Source organism: Seriola aureovittata, chromosome 11, assembly GCF_021018895.1.
Source record: "Seriola aureovittata isolate HTS-2021-v1 ecotype China chromosome 11, ASM2101889v1, whole genome shotgun sequence".
In the NCBI taxonomy this organism is placed as follows: domain Eukaryota; kingdom Metazoa; phylum Chordata; class Actinopteri; order Carangiformes; family Carangidae; genus Seriola; species Seriola aureovittata.
The window spans coordinates 18,508,820-18,530,906 of NC_079374.1; the positions used below are offsets into that span (position 1 = coordinate 18,508,820).

Here is a 22,087-nt window from a genome sequence, read left to right on the forward strand (position 1 = left end):
TCAAAGGTCAAGGTCACTGGGACCTCATAAAACATGTTTCTGGCCATAACTCTCAAATTCATATACTAAATATGACACAATTTAACTCAAGGATAATATGAAATGATAACATTTTATATCCAAAAAGGGTTAGGGTTAACTTCACTGTGACGTCATAATGTTGCTGCAAAATCACTCATGCTGTAGCTCAGGAAGGGAAGATTGTGACTGTACTTCCTGCAATTTAGCTGGTGGGCAGAGGCATACAACCACAAGGTTCTTATTCTTATTTTGCAGATTAATGAAAGAAATACATAGTCAAAAAATAAGTATGTTGTATAGTATGTTAAAATAAGATAAGACTGATCTCTGGGGAAAATTCACAAGCTAACTGATAGTATACATATGTATTACAATTAGCCCCACTTTTACCAGCTGCAACAAAGTAATGGAGACATTAATACACCAATAATTATAATCCCATGATATAATTTCTTTTATTCTCAAATGGGCTGTTGTGCATATTGACTACTTTTACGTTGGTTACTTTAAGTATATTTTGATGCCAATACTTTTGTGCTGTTTCGGAGACATGGCTTTTAGAATACTTGTATTTCTATACTGTGATATCCCCACTTTTACTTCAGTAAAATGTCTTCATCCTTCATCCACCACTTCATACAGCTGTGTTTTTTACATGTAGCTTGAAGGAGCGAGTGTCATAACTTGATGACCTTTTACTGAAAAGTATGTTAACCGTTCTAACAGTGAGACACACAACCAGGATGAATATGCTGCTGTATGTGAAGTCGTGTTATTACATTTGTCCACTTAATGGAATCATAAAAACAATCCAACAAACAACAAACTAATAATGAAACCAGATAAACAAGGTGCATCGCAATTGAAGTTTATAATGGACTTAAGATTTTTTTTTTTTTTATCAGTTTGGATTCAATCCACGTGTGGGGCAGTTCTGTATGAGCTGGCACTTCATTGTGAACAGGACATTAGTGAACCTATTAGCGTTATAAAGTCTCATTGTCTCTGTCAGTTGTGCTGATGTGGTCTCGTTCCAGCTCTTTGCCTGTGATGAGTACAGATGGACGGAGCTTGTTCTCTCTGGACAGGGGGAATCATAGCTCACAGTTAGGCCCCCTATACACTACAGTCACACCTCATTGACCACTATTACAGCAAAGGAAACCAAATCATTGCAGGGGGGTGGCAGTAGAGGACCTCTTCTCAACAGTTTGCCCTCTTTGATCATCATTCTAAGTCATCACTGGTCTCATCCTCTACAGGGATGAGAGATGATTTAAGTCATCTGCAATATGTTCTATTTTGCATTTTTAGTAGTAGACCAGCAGTAATAGATAAGGTATTCATCATTGGAAATAATAGTGGCTGTGGTAGCAGCACTATCTCATAACCATAGAGAATAAAGAGAGAAAGAAAACATCTCAGCCAGAAGTCTGTAGACATTTTATAGATTATTTTGGGGTATAAAGGCATAAAGTGGCTGGAAGTGTGAAAGCGATTAAAATATTTAATTCTGTTTCCCCATCAATGATAAATTTACTGTACACACACTGTTACCACCAGTCTAAAATTTCAATAACCACCCCTCTTACTGAGAGGCACCACAACATTTATCCATCTTTTTATAGCTGCAATACATCTGCAATGTGACGTTAATAGCTTGATCCATTTCGGTAGAATGTACGGCCTCCCTCGAGCCACAATAGACACAAACAGGCCGCTGTGGTCAATATATTCTCCTCCACAACCCCTCTGTCCTCCAATGTGTTTGCACGTTGTGCCGCACAAAGTCAGCAGTCAGCTGGCAGCTTCTTCTTCTGCATTGTTTGGTGATTGGCTGGCAGCTAAGTGGTGGTGACGGATTGTGATGTTGATGTATTTACCCCCTCTGCGCTGACAGGTAGCTGTTGCTATGTTCTGATTGACTGGGTCCCATCACAGCAGCCGGCATTGCTTTGTTTAACCCGGTCAGGTTGGGGAGGGTTTGCTTACTCATTCGATGAGACGTCCATGAAGATGAGAGGAAGACCTTTCGTAATCTTGGCTGACATTGGTGGCTTGGCAAGCTCACTGTTGTAGCTACTACAAATGGATGGAAATGAAGCTGCACTTCCTGTGGGATAAGGTTTGCTGTAACTGACATGCTGAACAAGAGACGGCTGCTCCACATCAGCGCTGGTGTAACACCTATTATCTGTAAAATCCGTTGAGTATTTCAGATGTCACCATCACAGAAAACAGAAAATCCACTCAAAATAGACTTTAGGGTTGTTCTTCCAGTCCACAGTAAATGTGATCAACATTGTTTCCCCAAGGATGAAATCAGTGCAGTATAACTCCAACGGAGAGATTTATTAGACGTCACTTTTTTTTTTTTTTTACAGTTGGTCTGTCTGCAGTGAATTTGTGGTTGAGTGTGTTTTTCACCCCTATTAGCCACTTTCACATGGAGCAACCCCAGGACTTGTCTCAGGTTACATCATCACCACAGTCTGTCTGTCTGCTGCTCAATTTAAGAGGAAACTCGTTCAGATTTACAGATTAAAATTATCTGTGTATGACGCACTTCCCTTTACACTGCTGGTCAAAGGGTCTGGAAGTATCACTATAGGTCACAAAGCATTTCAATAGGTGCACATACTGTACTGCATGTCCTCTAATGCATAATGTGTTTGAGTAGACGCGTTGACATTTTATACAGGGATCAAAGTTAAATGTTAAAACAACAGAGAATGCATCCATTCAGTTGTTTTAAGTTACACATTGACTGATTTGAAAGGGATTGCCAGCAAGAGCACTTTGTTATTATTTAATTTATCAAACCATGTGCAAGAGACTTATAACAAGTTTCACATTTTACAACCCTGGTAACATTTCACGGTTGATAATAACATATAAAAGAAATATTCAGGGGGGAATCATATCAGACAGGGATATAGGAGGCTATATTTAACATTCTCAGGTCCTTGTGGAAAAATTTGGGAAGCCCTGCACTTGAACCAGTAGATAACACACACACACACACACACACACACACACACAGACACGCCATTGCCTTGTCAGCTAACCCCCTCTAGTGCCGAGCATCCTGCACAGATGCGCACAGTCTCCCACCGTAGCCGCCGCTTCAGCTGCTCCTCCGCTGCATCCCAGTCATTCCTCTGTTCGCCGACCACGTCTCGCTGCTACGGCGGACCCGGGCTGGAGACAGGCAGCTGGCACTCCGCGGCACATCACCGCGCGAACAGCAGGATCTCTAAAGTCTGTCACGACTCTGTGCGCCACGGAGACGCACCAGATTTGATGAGGGCATTTTAGTGTCTCTTTGAAAAAATGTAATAACGGTGACTGAAGTCCATGGGAAATCTTCAAAGTTGTTAGGACAAAAGTGATTCTTATCTTGTGTGAAAAAAAAAAGAAAATCACTTTAGACTTTATCCAAATTCTGTCCGTTCCGCGTCGCCACCGCCGCCGCTGCCAGCAGGTAAAGGATGGATCTCTTGTTCAGTCCCACGGCAGTTCTCTTTATCCAGGACCAAATGTAAGGACCAAGACCGGGTGGATCGGTGCTTGTGGAGGATCGTTTTTCTCTGACCAAATTACCTCTCGGACAGAAGTACCTCAGATGCTGCAGCAGACATGACTTTTGGAAAGAGATTTTTCGTCGTTTCACTCTTTCTTGGGATTGTCCTCACTCGCTTCAGCCAGTGCAACCAAGGTGAGACAAACCCACAGAGTTCAACGATCCACTCAAGACAGACCCGAGTTTGTTTAACCTGTATACTGACAATTTAATTACACCTGGAATGTTTTTCCATTGTTACTGTGGACACTGTTTAAGATCCAGACTGCACTGCTTTTATTATAACAGCCAGTTAAGTAACACGACCCCACCGATGTAAGTAGTTAAAGCAATAAAGTGATAACAATGAGAGAGAATAACCACTGGAAAAAAAAGGTCCTGCACTTCTGACATGCATGGTGTAGTTGTGTGCCTGATCTGAGAAGTGTGAAATGCTACAGATAAGACTTTGTTGTCTTTTGTCTATAGAAATCATCTCTGTTTTATTGCAGTGAAATAAAAAGGTGACACAGGATTTGCAGAAAACCTACTTGGATATCAAATAAATAGCGGCAAATTGCTGTTTATACACTCATCTGCATGTCATTATTTTAGCCTATATTACTCCTAATAATCTGGAGTTAAGCATTCTAGCTGCACAGGAATGAACCATGCCTCCATCCAGAGTCAGATTAGAAGTTTATTATTTTCATAGTCGAGTTCAGTGGATACCCTCAGCTCAGTTTTTATCCAACCACTGAATCAGGTCATAAAACAAAAAAAAAAGTAAAGTGAAAACCTCGAGGCTTCTTAAATTACACATTCTACATTTTACCCACACAGACACTCACACTCACACTCACATGCGACGCATACACACACACACACACACACACACACACACACACAGTAGAGCAGCCAAGGATTGAATCATTAAGTGGGTGACAGTGTGAGAAGGTGTGAGAGCAGACTTGCATGTCTGTCATGTCTTGTGCTGGGAGTGCTGCAGTAGATTTCAAACACACATACAGTAGATGGTTCTGAACTGCCAAAGATGAATTCATTCAGTGAGAGATTGTGTGTGTGTGTGTGTGTGTGTGTGTGTGTGTGTGTGACTGCATGTGGTGTGGGTATAGTGCGAACACGGGGCAACACTTCTGCATGTGAACGTCTATTGCATGCAGTCCACCTGTCTATGATCTTTGTGTGTGTGGGTACGGTCACACACTTTTCTGTGTGTGTGTGTGTGTGTGTTGTGTGTGTTGTGTGTGTTCCTCCTTGGCTCCCCGTGAACACACACACACACACACACAGCTGCAGCATCAGTGAGGTTTAAAATAGTCTTATTGATTGTGCAGGGACACAGCAGGATCTGCCCCCCAGGTTATATTTTATTGTTCTCTGAGTTCAATAAGAGTGATGCTACCCCTTGTTCTCCTAGACAGCTGCTACATAACAGCCTCACTCTGTGTTTTTCTCTGCCACAGATTGAATGATTGAACTGATGTTTGCTTTCTATTGTACTTTAGGCTCTCATATTGACTGGTCTGGGACCTCAGCAGCACAATTGCAGTCGTGGTCTACCACAGCGTGGTAGCTCAGTGTGGAAAAACTGATAATAACTCTGATGACGGAGTGTCTCGTTAGATTGCCATGCATTAATGTTTTTCACCTTGCCACATCACAATAATTTCTCAATGTATTGCTTTTTTATTTGTGAAATCAATGTCCGACTGTGTATACGGTGGCCCTGTGGCTTCACAGGCTTGGGGACAAGTCAAGTTTCCAGCCAACTTATGACCGTGAAAAGGGAAATCAGTAAACACATGTTCCTTTGTTTCTTCCCGCTCAGCTACAGTATACACTGCAGGCTTGGGACAAAACTCAACACCGTTACTCGGGGGCGTTTTAGTGTAGTTTGATGCCTCTGAACACAGACAAGCACAACTCCAAAGATTGGGGATTTCACACACAAAATTGGGCGAGATGTCAGCTGTTAGGAGAACAATAAAAACCAATCACCTTTCGCTTCTCGCCTGCATGCCTTCTCTCACAGCAACATGTCAGACAATCCCCCACATCAACCCAACTGGGATTGCAGACAGTTATTAACAAAGCTCTACTCACTCACTGCCAAGTTTGAACAAGTCTTTTATTCCCCCCCTCATCTCATAATCTTTACTTTTATTCTTTTTTTTCTTTTTTTTTACCTTTTCCCTTCCTTGTTAAAAAAAGAAGCGATATTTATTATAATGAACATTCATAAATCTGATTTATTAACCTGATATCTTGAGCCGGTGAGGAATTTTCCCGAGCAGAAGATTGCTTTCGACCCAGTAAATCTGAAGATCACATCTTTGTTCCACACTTCTGACATTGTTCAGGTAGCTTTCCCTGACAGAGAAATTCATGCATGAAAAATCAACAAGGCAAGCCATTCTTGGAAAATGGATGCGTCAAATGAAAGCATCATATATGAGTGTTTTCTTCTTTCTTTTTTTTTGGTTCAAATGCATCTCAAGTCAGTCTATAACACATGTTAGAAAACTGCTGGTTGAGCTGCTTACAGTTATGTATTGCAAGACTCAAATGGATCTAGCTATAAAATCAAAATAACGCAACTCTTTACACTGATTTGTGCGGATGGCTGATTAAAGCGCCTGATCTCACTGCAGCCACCCGCAGAGCACTGATATCACCATCACTGCTGTAGATGAAGGAGATATTCAGCAGCCGTGTGCTGTCAAAGAAAATCAATCAACCAGCCGAACCACAGCAGCCACAAAACTGTTAACTCTGCACCTTTGACTCACGACCCACTGCGTACGCTTGTTTGTCGTGTGAATGCTTAATATACAAGAGGAAGAACATTGTGTACACAGTTTCAGTATGCGTGTGTCTGTGCTCCATATGAAACTGCTACCTCAAAAACACACATTTCAAAATTATTTTTTTGACACTGGTGATGCATTTTCTTTAGATTTTTCTTCATATAGGTTCAGGGTTGTACACATACAGGCAGCAATGTAAGGGCTGTGAAATGACAGGTGTCTCATTTTCAGCCTAATTTACATTGTTTTGGATTATGATGTCATTTTTTTTTTTTTTTTGAGTGGACCCCAGGAAGAGTAGTTGCTACCTGGGTAGCAGCTAATGGGGATCCAAATAAATAAATAATTAAACAAAAATAGATAAATAAATCTTTTTACTGTTAAGTGGATCAGAGTACATGCTGCCACATGTAAAAAAAAAAAAAACAAAAAAAAGGTCTTTCCATGTAGGCCTCCTGCCTAGAGAGAGTGGGATTGGCTCCAGGCTGGAGACTGTTCATTTTGTCAAGGCTAGGCTTCCTCAAAGTCATTAAGATAATGACTGTTGAGTTGTGCTGTATGTAAGCTTTATAGCCACCTGGTGAACAAGATCCACATTGTGTTTTGCTCGTGAGGAAAATAACTCCTTTCAAAATCATGAATGATCAGGCAATTATAGTGTGCTGTTTAATTTTGAAATGCTGTTTATATGAACTAGCTTTGGTATTAAAAAACGCCATGCTTATAGTGTTGCATGCAAAACATACCTTCAGGTTTCAGACTGGTATTCTGACAACCCGGTATGTTATCAAAGTCAGTTTACAGACATCTGAAACTTGTTTGAGTCAAGCGCACTACACACCTTTACTACACCCACACAGGTGTTTTCATTTGTTTTGCCTAATTTACAATTTGGAAAATTACCACATCAAAAAAACATCACTATCAGAGAAAAAAACAAAGGAAAAAAGAGCTCACTATTGTGTGTTTACTGTACTAGTTAAAGGAATGGCATCCTAGGAAATCAATATACAAACTGATGGCATGTGTTAAAGTTATGGAAGTGTTGTTAAGTAACGTGCTTTAATAACTGGAGAAAAATATGCAAAAAATTATTCGTTTTTTTGTTTCTTGATAAAATATGTTTAAAAAGATCTTGTGAGTCAGTTGCAGCGTTGCCATAAAAGCCCAAATAGGGCTTTTGTAGTATATCGTAAAAGCTGATTTAAAGTTCATCTCATCAAACACTGCTGTGGCAATTTGTGTGCGCTTCTAGCTTCAACCTAATCAGTAATTTCTCTGCAAGTGTTTGGCCTTGGAAGGGAAAATGAAAACACCTGTTGCGACATTACTTATTGAGGTGAACTGCAACATGTTGCACAGAGCATCGTAGCAGAAGTATTTGACCCAATGCAGAACGGCTAATTCACATTTTATTGGCATGAATTCTCTTCGCTAATCTCTCATTTGAAAACACTTACAGCCTATATCACATGTAATCAACCGCATTGGAATATTTGCTATGCTGTCATTTATTATGTTGTTGAATGTTTGATCTCGGTGGAGTGTGGAGATGTGTTGAAAATCCCGTCATGCCCATCAGGTTCTGCCTCTGCTGTGGACAGTTCCCCATTTCACAGCATATCATCTGCTGAGAGCCCAGGACTTTGTTTACACTACTAAATGACAATACAAAGTCGTCACTGAAATACTCACCAAAATCAATTTCCATAAGTCTCTGTTCATCAAATGCTGTTATTTGTCTTTTAACAAGACTTGCTGTTTACCAGGGGCTGTGTAGAGTGCTTGCAAATGAAAAGGTTTTGTTTTCGCTTGGAAAGACTTTGCTTTTTGAACCACAGTAGTGTTAGAAAAAAAGAAAGAAAAAAAAAACAAAATTTCTGCTGCATACAAAAAGGTTTCATTAATCTTTCACTACAACAGAACTCAATGTGTAGCTTTAAAGTACTTGGTTTACAGATAGATTTACTGTCACACAATACTCCAATATCTCCAGACTGAACGTTTATGGCACTGTCAAAATTCATATCATGAACCAAATCAGCCACAATATTGAATGTTTTAAGAGTCATACTGTGTGACCTTTTATAGTACAACAAATCAGATGAGTCTTTGATTCAGGACCGTCCAATGTAGACCAAACCAACAAGACAACAAACCCTCCAAGAAGCTTTCTTTTTGTAGGTTTACATGCTCTACTGGAACAAGGCAACGACACCTGTATCACTGTTGTCTGCTAGGAGTTGAAATTTACATGAAGTAACAGCAGATGAGACTTCCTTTGGGTCTGTTATTAGCGCTGTAGTTATTTTGGGGTGTTTGTGTGGCCTGTGAGGGCTGTAGGCCAGACAGGAGATGTCATCATTCTACTGGAGCTCCATATATTTATGAGTTGGCCAGCTCATGTTCTATTTATATCTAACCAGTGGAAGTCCCAGAGGACCCTCAGCTCCAGGCAGGGTCTGTGGGTGCCTGGCTGAAAGATGACTCTATGGAAGGATAGAGAGAGAAACAGAGAGAGAGAGAGAAAGAGAGGATGGATGGATATGCCTCCTGTGCAGGCAGTTTTAGTGTAGGCAGGTAGGTGCGCTGTTCAGGGCATCTATACCTAAAGTAGAATACACACACACGAACAAGTGAAAGTGCGCACGCATGAAAATATGTGCTTACATGCACACATGCATACGCCCTGGAAACCTTGTACCTACATTTTGTATAATAAAAGGCTTGAGTCTGGCATGTTTTCAGAAGAAGAAAAGGTTAATATAACCACACATCACAACACAAAAGGAGGCACATTTTGGTTGAGGACTGGCTTTGCGTATATGCTGCTGGTGTCAGGTCACACCGGTCACTGCGGTAATGTCAGTTCAAAACAGTGTCAGCATACCTCATCAACTCAACCTTCTGTCACGATCTGCCCTAATAACCTCTTATGTGTTTGGTTTGGTTTTACTTCCTGTCTTGTTTTGTTTTTTTTCCCCCACCTATGTGATTGACCACCCAATCCTATTAGTTTCACCTGTTCCCTATTACCTTGGCTTCCCTTGTGTATTTAAGACTTTGTCCGTTTCTCAGGTTCCTTAGGCTTGTATGTACCTTTAGTCGATGTTGCAGACTTTTCTAGTGTTTTGTCGCCTGTTTTCTTGGATCCCTATGTTTTTGGCCTCAGCCAGTTATAGACTGTAAGTTATTTTAGTTCTTCAGATTTGCTTTGTGTTTATTTTTGAGTTCCTGTGTTTTTCTAGTGGCAGTCTCCTGGCTTTTTTGGTTTTCTTTAGATCCCTACCCTTTTGGACTCTGCCTGCCAGTAAATTTTGGACATTTGTAGTTGTTATTAAAGTGTCGCCTCCTCGGCCCAGTCCCAATGTCCACCCTCACAGATGGTCTTTGAGGCACGTTCCCGCTAAGTCAGTGAGGGCTCAAGGCTTTCCCACAAATCATCATTTGTGTGAGGGCTCTGTAGCAGACATTTTGAACCTTTTCTGCACACTTTTAAAAAGTCTGCATTTCTCAGCATTGTGATGTTAAACCCATGGTTACCATGGTTATTAGTGGAAGCCCAGCAAACAACTACCATAAAACAGAAAAAAGAACAGCAATCAGTCATTGAAGGAACTAACCCTTATATTTACATTACAAGTTAAAAAAAAAAATAATAATAATTCACATGTAAGTATAAACACACAGCTCACTGGTGAACTGTGTGTTGCAGTTTGTCCAATAATGGCATAGTGATGAATTCCAAATATGCTTTAATCAGATCTTATCCAATATTACTGTTTTTTAACAAACTGGGAGCAAAGGGAGGGAGTAGAACATGTAAAATTGGAAGTCCAAAACCCACAATTGTACACACCATGTTTTGGCATCATCAAGGTAGCATGATATGTGGCAAAGTGTATTCCCTGTAAATGTTAACATCTTTGATGTCACATTTCTGTATGATATGGTGCACTCTTCAAGTTTTGCAAAGGCTCATTCAAATGCCTCAAAACTTTTCTATCAAGATCAGACTATTTTTCATAGTTCTTGTAAAGATGGAAACACAGTTTTTTGACCCAACAGCGCAGTGTTCTCTGCTGGATACTTTCACACTGCCTACTAATGTACATCAGCTGTTCTTTATTTATGGCAAAGTGAGGTGTGAAACGGCTCACTGCGGTGAGCTGCACAGCCAACTCTCAGTAATTAGGCCATTCTCCAGGGACTGCGCTGCTTACCTGCCCACAGTAGCCTAATGGTGTCCATTAACACTACTGGCAAGTGCCAGCTAGTCCTCCAGCATGGCACTGGCACTGACATGGCACAGACCTGGCACTGGTGGGCAGAGAAAGACACAGAGACACTGGAACTGAGCCAAAACCGGTCAACATGGAGGAAGTATTAAACTAAGATAGCTGAGCTGAAAGGAAGGGATTGGAAGATGAAAGGATCAGCATGAAGTCTTTCTGTCGGACTGGATTGTCAATCAATAGAATAATCTGCTACATTTTCATTTAAATCAATGTCCATTTTCGACATTTTATCTCAGACTGATGTAACATAACAGGAGTTATTAAGTGCATTACGTTTCCTCTTCTAAAATGCTCCAAGTTTCTTTTTCAGTCTTTAATATAAAATATCATCTGGTGCCATCTTCATGTGGCTTTGATCAAAATGCATATTGGTCAAGCCATATTTACCATAAGTATTCAATTACCAGAACTCGTTTCACTCTCTTCTCTCTTGCTGCATGTATGTCTGTTTATGTGTCCGCCCTCTTTGCGCAGAGGGAATCTGCGTTTACCACTCCCAAGCTGTGTATAGGATTGATAACATTTATAATGTTGAAATCTTAGCGAAAGCATATTTCTCTGTCCTTAAGACCTCACTTATAATCGAGGTTTCAGGCAGCACACATGGCCATTATGTTTTCGAATACATTGTCTGACACACCAGGAGGTTCAGGTTCCCACTCCATTATGTGTCTTCCACAGCTCATTGCTTTTACATCTTTTACATCATCTAAAAATTGTGTGTTTAAGTAGTAAAATAAGATATTAACATTTGAAAATTCCAGGTGTGTCAATTCACATGCAATGTACATACATATACAAATATATACAGTAGGCAATATGAGCAGAGCCACCAGACTAGACCAGATAGTAAAAGAATGGATCGTATTTGTGAATGTGAAAGGAGGAGATTGTTTAATTCATTGGCTGGCCAGAAACACAACTCCAAATAAATTCTCATATTGCTCCATATCCATGTGGATGTGTAAATAGGCTATGTTTGCCATGAAGTTCACTCTGTCAATGTCAAATATGATAATATGTTGTGTTTACAGCTTGTTCCACTGACACCAATGGCCAAAAAAATATATTAATGCTGCTTTAAAACATTTCATTTTTTTTGTTATTTCAATATTGTAATGAATTTGAACAATCCCTCTTTTTATTGTTGGATAAGTGGAACATCATAAAACACCAACAGGAGACTCTGCATCCCACTTTAAGAAACCTTTTTAATTAGTAACTAGGGATGTTGTGAGAACTGATAGTCCAGTACCAAGTCCATGCCAAAATTCTGAAAATGTGATGGTACTTGTTTTTCTAGAGATGTATAATAACCCTATTAGCATCCTAATCTGACACCAAACTTGTCCCAACTGAGGGGCCACATCCTTTGGAGGCTACATTTGAAGACCAATTACGTTGTAGCAGTATGACTACACTGTCTCATTTTGAAGGCTCCTTCAAATGCGGCCAAGAAATTGAGACTTTCCGTTCCTGAGCAACGAAGGAATGGATCCTTCCTTGCCCAACCTATCCCAAAATTCATTACGTGCTGGTAATGAAAATAATATGGCAGCAATCAACAGAGAGCCTCAGGATCACACTTTTAAATATAAGTATAGGGTTTCAGCTCAGTTGAACAGCTAATGGTAAAGCTGTTAAAAGGTCCTTAAAACCTTAAGTTTCTGTAAAAAAAAAAAAAGAAGAAAAAACTTAGATGTCGTCAAGGTTGCTAGGCAACGGTAAGTGCGGACACAGCTGGTGACCGTCTCATTTCGAAAAAAAAAAAAAAAAAATTCGGCTCGGCCTTCGCTTAGACGGCCATGAAGGCCACACCTTCGTAGAGCACCTTCGAAGACCGCCGCTTCCGGAGGATGCGGCCCTTGAAGCGAACACACCTGAGGAATGGCAGCAGGAAGTGCTAGTGCAGCAACAGGTCCACCATGACTTATAGGAAAGAAAAAACAAAAAAGACGCCAAGACTGGTGTATGGAGATATTTTGCATTTGAAATGGTTCAGCAATGACAAGTTATAGACGATTAAAAGACAGTATGCAAATGGTGCCACAGAGCATTTCAAATGAAAGGAGGGAACGCCTCAAGCTTATCTAAGCAGCTCAAAGACAAACGTCTAGATCTGAACACAGAATTCAGGGTGAGTGAGTTTCAGTTGTACGTTATATTAACATGTCAAAAATGTTTGTGGTTGTGATTTGCGACAGCTTGTTTCAGCTCCACACACAACGTGCACAATGGCTAACGTTAGCTTGTTGCAAACGAGCTGTGTGCTCACAACGTTAGGCGGCTCCTGTCATAAATTCGGTCTGTCAAAATATTACGGCGACTTTTGGAATAAATATTTATATACAGTATATACAGTATTGGTCTGCCACCCTGTTAGTCAATTTGAACGAATGCTTGCACTAATTATATGGAGGTGTGTGCACATGCGCCTGTGTCAGCAAGCTGTGCAGCAACCTGTGTGGTTTTCTGTTTGTTGCTGTGGTATTTGGTGTTGAGAATCGTGGAATTTAATTGGTACTGGTACCAACTACCACAACTGTGGTATAGTGACATCCCTATGGGGAAGCAACAATTCATTATCAGTTGAATAATTTTTTATGAGTTTTTATGGGTGTTTATGAGTATAATAAATCATGAATGCTTTATGTGTCTCCAATGCATGTGACATATGGCAGTTGTAGTTCAGTCTAAAAATGTTTTTCCACATATACAGATTACTTTACCACTTTGACTGGGCAGGCTTTTGAAGGATATTTTGTACGTCATCTGGCAATTATGATGTTAGAAGATGCTACAGAGCACCTTACCCTTTCGAAGACGAAAAGTCACAATAAAATGAAGAAGTGTCTTATTTCTTATTTTTTCTTAGTTTAAGTATACACTTGTCTGCTGCGCAACCACACCAGCACTGCAAGCATCATTTTGTATTTTTCCCTGTGTTGTATTTGTTGACTCTGACAAGGCCAGGGTCTCATATCCTGGATGGTTTTCTTAACTCTTGGATGTTGTCATACACCATTTTTGGCCTGATCCAAAACAGGTGTTACATTGTGTCTCTGTAGTGTGTCTTATACCAGTTCTCTGGGAGAAGCGGGGAAGTTGAAGAGCATTTAGTTGTGTGTGTGTGTGTGTGTGTGTGACAGACACATACACAGAAACACAATGAAAACCTCACTGGGCAGATAAAGAACAATCTCTGTCAACAAAGCTCCATCAGAGGTGTACTGGCTCATAACTGGGAAACAGGGAGATTTAAAAATTGCCCTTCTTCCTATTTCTGCTTACCTTGATCTTGTAAGAGTACATTCCCAGAGATACAGATATCAATTTTCTTTTGCTTTGACATTGTAATTTGCAAATGATAATATCACAGCATTGAAACTACCTCCTTTTGATGTACATTTGCTTGTATTAACTAACTCTCCCAGAGCAATGATGTTAATGGAGATTTATTCAAGAAGGATTGTCACTGATAGAGACTTGTGTTGGTGTAATGAGCCCCCCAAGGACTACTTGCAGGGCTCTAAGTGGACATTCATGACTGACTGACACTTAAAACTCAGTCATTATCCAAGTAGAAAAAACACTATGATTTATCAGAAATCGGAGTCTGTATTAAACATGTGGTTTTCGGCATAACATGTAAGATCTAAGTCAATGGCTGCTCAAGGACAAGTTTAAAAATGAAATTTTTGGCTACTGATGAGCAGATTCTACAATGATGACTCACAGTATGAGAAAGAAATGACAACTTTAAACAAGTCTCTAGAGTCTAGTGTTGTTCGGCTGCCAGTTATCACTCTCTCCCTGAATACCAATTGTTTTCTTATACCTACTTCATGAAGCAGAGCATCTACATGTAAGTAGGACATGATTGTATTGTTCCATATACTGTACATTTGGCACATTTGACAAGGTGAATGGATGGGCTTTATTTAATATTTATGGAGTTTGAAAATGCAACTGTGCCTACTGTCTATTCCCTAATGTTGTCACAAATGTAGGTAAAAACATTTTTTTTAATTCAGGGGTGTTATTCTGGCATCATACTGAAGGTAAATTCAGCAAGTCATATCTGCTCCTTTTCACTGTAAATCACTTGTCGCTGGGAGAGACACTTTCCTCCTGAATTATTAAATCTACTGTCCTTGAGAGCAAGACAAAATATTGTCAAGGATGGCAATATTTTCCAGGGTAAAATTGCATTGTTTTTTTAACACCACCTGGAAGGTTAGAGGCAACTGGCAATTATACTATCATGCTATAGCAAGATTAATATCACTGTATATTAAACTCTGGGGAGAAGCAATACCAGAGCTCTAATTTACATACATAAAAAACAGTCTCAATTAATATTTGGCAGAATGAACCACATATTTGCATGGCACAGAAAGGGTTAAAGACAGAATTATCCATGATTATAGCTCATGAACATTCTCAGTCATAGGCTGAAGAGGAGCATATTGTTGTGAGTGAGATTGAAGTAAAGTAGCGGGTGGGAGCGAGGGATGGCAGGTAAGGGAATGGACTGTTGACAGCAATCTGACTGCAATCCATCAGTCCCTAAATTGTGTTGCAAGGAGCAAAAATGTCGCTCTCACTGTATACCCCGCCACACACATAAATATTCATCCGAGAAACTCATTTCTGTTAATATAAAAAATGTCTAAATGAACACATTTATGACTGATATTTCAATTTCCAGGTTGAAAATAGGACTTTTGTGTGTTGACAGATTGCTAATGGTCGTATTTCTCCCTCTCCTCCTTTTCCCATTTCAGTTGTGCTGCTGGATACGACGTCTGTGTTAGGAGAGCTTGGATGGAAGACGTATCCCATAAACGGGGTAAGAAGGACAACTCTTCTCCTGATTCTATTTCACTTGGTCTTACTGTCCAGTGTTCAAATGCATGGTAATTTCTGCATCAATAAGATCAATTAGATTGATGTTAACAGGGCAGAGTGGGTAGTAGTGAGCTGTTTTATATTCACATCATTGTTTTTCTTCAGACCTCTCTGTCCACATGGGAAATACTGTAACTTGTAGACAGATAATGAGTCAAGCTCTCAAAGGAAGCTCCCCATTTGCTGTTCAATCTTCCCCTATCAATTCTTGTCCTACTGGGGTCACTTTAGAGCTACAGCTACTCCTTAAATGTTAGCCAGAGGAAAGCATATAGATCGGCAGTCAGTCCAGGCCATAATTACAAACCTAATTGCAACATTTAATACCAATATTTTGACTGTATTCTCTGCACATTAATTATACATTGTGAAGAGAGTGACCATCGTAATTGGCCATATTGATTCCAGAACACCTGTCAGTTTTACATCAGCCATCCTTCCAGTTCTTCATCTTCAGGAGGAAACGGAAAAACAAAACTGAATGTTCAAGCCTCCATTTTATCTCCAGTTGCCTCTCAGTTACTGAAGAAACCATGACTTCATGAACTGTACCTTATTCTGTACTTTTGTCAGTCACCCAAAAGGGGTACTTTCATTTTGTTCTGGCAGTAAGTGCCTCCAGTCCTGCTGAAAATCTGAGAGACAGCCAAACCGAGGGTATATTGGCATCATAAAATATAGATGTGCTGACAACAAATAACGTCTTCAGATCAAGACCTTCATGTTTTGATCTCTGTGCTGTCAGAATACCCGAGGGACTGATTGGAAATGTCTTCTTGTTGTATACAATAAGCAACACAGGCAGAATTGGCTGACTTCCATTTCTTTGTTCACATTCGCTGTGACGGTCTTTTCTCAATACCCATTAACTACAGCACAACCCAAATCAAGATCAAGACTTATTATAGGAAACAGTCAGAGTCTCTCCTACTGAGCCCGTGCCACTTTGAATTGCATTCAGTCCTTGTTTGACCATGTTTAATCCCCATTTTCCCAGAATATAAGGGTTACCCATCAGTGGTTTCTTGTCAGGAAAATGCCTGGGGTGTTTAAAGTTCTTTTATGTAGCACCTTTCAAAATGTGAAGTATAAAGTGCTTTACTTAATGAGGTAACTGCTTGTATTTGAAGTTTTCATCTGTGTCATACTCTATCAGTTGTGAGCTCTCATTACAGACTTTTTTTTGTCTTGACATAATAGAGATTTATAAAAAAGTAAATAACCCTTGGCATCCGACTGACATATTTTCTATTTTGTGTCTGAAGTCTCATGTCTGTGGACATCAGAGAAAAACCCTATTTTTTTTTTCAATATCTAATTTAAAGTAGTCAATTGCCCACAATGGCTACAGTGAGATGAGGAGTTGCTAGAAGCTACTGCAACATGCTGCAGATTATTATACAATGCCATCCAACTATCTATAACCACAGTGCCAAAACTGAACATATACACTCAAAATAGAAAGAATAGGTGTGAGAAAATCTGTGAAAACAAAACTTTCAATCAGGGGTTGATCTTGGAATATGAGATCATAATAGAGATAATAGGGGTCAGATGATGCCTGTAGTGTTGGGTGACAGGTTGACAGCAAGTGGACTGAGGTTGTGTTTCAGTGTGCCGTGGCACTAAACTTTTTCTTTCTTTCTTTCTTTTTTAAACTTTGCAGTGTTTTCTTCATCCTCCACTATCGATACTCTCTGTGGTTTTTGACTCTAAATGATCCTCAGCTGGAGGATCCCTTAGGTCCTCCCCCCTTCTCTGTCTCTCTATCTCTCTCTGCACGGCCCTCTGTGGCCCATATCAGGGTTATGGAGGTGATTACATCATGTAGGTCGCGGTGACAGCCGCCCACAGCGTTGAGGAAGAGGAGAGAGGGAGGCTGCTGCCTCCATGATTAAGCTGTCAGGCCTCTCCCCTCCTCACTCATCCACTATCCTCCGATTTACCATTAATATTTAAGGCATCGAGGTGAGAGGGCCTGAGGGAAGGTGTGAAGATCTGGGGAGGTAAAATAGTTTAAATCCCCCTCACTACCTGGGAGCCAGCAAGAGGAAGTCAATCCCCACCATATTAGACACAGCCTGGTATCAGGCCGATACAGCAGCACACCATGTAGCTGCCTATCAGAGCTGCACACTGGTTCTAGTTCTGGATATAAACTGTTGTCTGTCAGTCCTGCCCAGTGCACACTTTCAAATAATTTCATATGCAGTAACTGCTCCAATATGATTACCTGATGATGTGTTTGGCAGGAATATAGCTGGTTGTATGATATGAAATTGAAGTTGAAGTAGAAATTGAGGTGTGTATATTTGGATGTTTTTTTTTTTTTTTTTTATCAAAAGCCAGTAAACAACTCTTGTAACAAGAGGAAGGTGAGTGGTTGTGTAGAAGAGGAAGGTTAACTACAAGTGCACTCTTGTGGTATGCCAGCATTGCCATGCTGTGGCAGGACACTGGATATCCATGGGAACTGTAGGACACACTGAATCCAACTATGTACATCACATCACCGCAACATTTCCCGGTGGTTTGAGGGTCGTTCTGGCCTGAGCCGTCAACTTGACCAGCGATAATTTGGCAAGCAGGAACGACTTGACAGACCTCTCAGAATCCACACATCAGATGCGACTCTCACTCTTGCCACAGTGTAGAAAATGACATCTCTCTGCAACGCACAAAGCAAACCATCCACCTGGTGAAAAAGACAGAATAAAAGGAAAGGTGGAGCAAGGAGGGAGAGATTAAAACAGTGGAAGGTCCATGCCACGAAGTAAGCAATATGTTTGCCAGTAAGTGAGCAGGTCAGTCAAAAACACACATGATATACCCAGCATGGCAAGCTAAGTAGCTGATAACAGTGTGACACATGGACCCATAGGCTACACAGTTGGCATGTCTTACGTCTTTGTGAAGGAATCATATCATAACAATGAACACAGCGATTATGTAACAATCATTTCCAGTAAACCTAGACTACATACATTTTTGTATTTTGTAATCTGGATCATTTTCCTCCTGGACGAACATAGAGGCCTAATGTATAACTAGTCTTGTGCTTGTTACCTCAACAAATAGGTTAGCCTCGCAGTCTGGTTGTTTGGGTGAACAGGGAAGCCTGTGATAGAGTCAAAATCCCAGCATGAAATATTGTTGAGCTTCGCTCCTGCATCTTTGTATTCAGTTTTGGCTGAGTTATGACTCAGATGATAAGTAAGATTACAATAACTAGCCTCCTATTATTTTTAGAACACTGGCATGCACCTGTTCCTTTCACTTCTCAGTATCTTTGCCTCAGGTCTCTCACTCCATTCCTGTTCAACTCTCCTATGCCCCTCTTGAGAGGCTCCTTTATTCTATACACACACACACACACACACGCAACCTGATATTGCATTCTGCAGCAGTAACTCAAACTTGTGAAATATAGTTGTTTTCCTACAAAAAACAAATTTGAAGCACAATATAATATTTCTTGAGAGCAGGTTAAAACATAAAAGTTTACAGCAGTCCTCTTCTTTACAACACTGCCTCACTACGCAAATTTGTCCTTTTTATCGACACATTCTTTGCCGTCTTGTGCTCATCTTTGCATTTGAGAGGTGTCCCGTTATGGTAAAAGTTATAGGTAAGATTTAGCTGTCAGTCTGGGTAGTATAATAGTTCATTAGCAATGCTGGACTTATAATTCCTTGCAATGGGCACATTATGTGTGATTATCACAGTTGCCTGGGAATACTTTTAATTACAGGGAGAGACTGAGACACTTCAATCAATTAATTGATTAGGCTTGGTCTCACCCATCCCTAGAATGCAATTCCCTGTCGGTCCACATGCAAGGCTTCTCCAGCTCAGTGGAAAGCTGTAAACAGATGTTTACACACTGTAAACACGATCATATGTCTTGGCCATGCCCAGCCTTCAGTGCAAGGTGCCCTTTGATTATTTTATACCTGCTCTGCTTGGAAAGTAAATAGACCTGTTTCAATCAGCCCGCAAGGGAAACCATGCAAGAAGGACTGTTGTTATGTTTGTTAATGACTTCACTGAATGTGGGAATATCCTCACAGTTAGAAAACACATTCACCCTCAAAGGTTTCACTCATTAGATTTGTGCATATTGAACAAGAATCGATCCATACCATGTCTTTCAAGGACTTTGTCTCTGCAAACTTTTTCCTGTAGCAGGGTTGGGGTGGGGGGGTGGGGGGGGGGGGGGTGGGGGTGAAGCAAAGGGAGATGCGCATATTTATTAAATTACATGAAACAGCTTTAAGGGATTAAGAATGTCTAATGTTGCCTTTTGCTCTCCCTCATTGACATTGTAATGGAAACTTAGCAGAGGCAGTTCTGATGACAAAGAATGATAGTTGCCAATCATACAGGTGAGGGAATAATACTATTTTGATCTATTGTGATAGATCCCAGGCAACCAATAAGTCACATCTACCGAGGGGAGTATAAACACAACGTTACGTAAGCACAGCGCCGGCACATTGGTTTACTGCTGCTGGAACACTGCTCAGTCAAATATTAGGCTGCGCAACCTCGATACCTCACAAGTGTTCAGCTCAGAGCAAGACATTTGTCTCAGAGTGTGTGTAGACAGGTGTGTTTGTGAAGAACACACCAAATGTGCATTAATCCGCTGCTGCAAATGGTCCCCAACAAATTCACTACTTACTGTTTTTTTTTCTGTATTGCACCAATGTTTTTGACCTGTTTTCAGCAGAAATTGACAAATTGGCTCAGTGACAGGCTGAGGGAGTCACAAAGTATCTAGAAGCAGACTAGGACATTGTTTTTGTGGCATTTGTTGACAGTAGGAAAAAATACAGAATAATACCAGATTCATCCATTAGGTTTTGAGAGTTATAGATCCTGATTGATGCCTTCAATTGTAGCTTCAATACAAAAGTAACCGTATCAGCCTTAGACTCTGCTCTTACCCATCCAGCTTTGGGTGCCAAGTTGTTTGTGTAGCTTTTTCCTCCATCATGCAGCACCCTGCTGTGCTATTGTGCGATACTGCGCCATGATAATACCCAGTTTTTGTTATCATTCCCCCGATACAACAAGAGTAAGCTCCGGCAGCCTCTAATCGACATAAAGTCCTCAGAACAAATCGGTCTGTCAGTTTTGAGAAAAGTTTTCAGAGGATTGCTGTCAGATTTAGCCTTTGTGTTTGGAGGGTGGGGAGATGGGCAGGGAGAGACAGAATTGAAATGAGAGAGGAAAATAAGAAAACAGAAGAAGAAATACAGAAAAAGATGGGTGGCCATGCGAGTGAGTGATTGGATATAACTTGAGTGAAAATGAATAAAATGACTAACACACGTTTAAGTGCTTACACCCTGAGGAAGGCATTTGCACACCCTCTCAAGCCTCTTTTCTCCCCCCCCCAATACTAATCCCTAATCTTTTTATTGCAATATTTAACCACAAGTAATTGATTGCAACTACATGACCTAAGGCTTATCTCCAAGCACTTCCTCCATCCCTAATACTATTAGCGTTGACAGTGAGACTGAACAACAGAGAGGAGGAGGAGGAGAGAAGAAAATCTGTATGTCAGTGTCCTTCATAGCTCAGATAAACTTCTCTAAGGCGTGCTGCTGAGTGATGGCCGGCAGCGCTGCGAGAAAGGAAAAAAAAAAAAGGGAATAAGCCAGAATCACTCAACTTCTCCCCATGGAGGCTCTAATATAAAAAAGGTATGATGATTTAGCACACCAGTGTTCGGCTCAGGGACCTCTGCCATAACCGGGCTTAAGCAGTGCCGGGGGATTCCTTAATTGGCTTGTTTCTTGTCAGGGACACACCGAGGCCGATATCTAATGCGCTCCCACTCGGCATCTCGCTGACAGCAGAACATATCCTGACAGCTTTTTGGGCTAACCCTCACCGTGTGAGGAATGCAGTGAAGCTGAGTTGGAGAAAGAGCAGGAGGGAACTACCGGATGGATGCAAATGGGAAAAAAAAAAAAAAAGAGGAAAAAACAGAGGGAGGAAAGAGTGAGGAGGTTATTAGTGCCCAGCTGAATTCAGGAGCTGAATTCATAAATATGAGAAGTATTGGCAACCAAGGAAAGAAAACTGAATATGTGGTTGCTGGAAGACAAGGTAGAGTTAAGACAGATGTTTCTTTTCATGAGTGAAAAGAAACATTCTAGAAATCTAGAATGTTTCAAATGCAAGGAGGTTAATAGTTCTGTACTTAGAGGTACGGTGTCTTGACAAAGAATGTATTTTAATGAATTTCCAGACCAAATTTTGGGTCTATTAAATGTTAGGTTCTTATATTTTTAAATTCTGTCTTAATACAATCCGGCAGGTACCAGATGTCAGTGTAACATCAGAAAGACCTTGGAATTTTGGGTGGAAATAAAAATCAGGTTGATGTCCAAACTCAACAATTTGCTAATTGCTAATTAATAATACAAGTTAAAACCAACAAACCAAAA

At 40.5% G+C, this 22,087-nt stretch overlaps 1 protein-coding gene across 2 annotated transcripts in view; it reads left to right on the top strand.

Annotated features, from left to right (window-relative positions):
* The first annotated feature begins 867 nt into the window (after positions 1 to 867).
* The window catches only part of LOC130177741 (ephrin type-A receptor 6-like), a 170,907-nt gene continuing 149,687 nt past the window's right edge, over positions 868 to 22,087 (top strand). Inside the window, exons 1-2 of one of the 2 annotated variants that reach the window (XM_056389674.1) lie at positions 868 to 3,739; positions 15,500 to 15,564. In XM_056389674.1, coding sequence (XP_056245649.1) covers positions 3,661 to 3,739; positions 15,500 to 15,564 — 144 coding nt within the window. In that variant the 5' untranslated portion in view covers positions 868 to 3,660. Of the gene's footprint in view, positions 3,740 to 12,323; positions 12,850 to 15,499; positions 15,565 to 22,087 lie in introns of those variants that run through there. The other variant, XM_056389675.1, reaches the window with a different exon arrangement.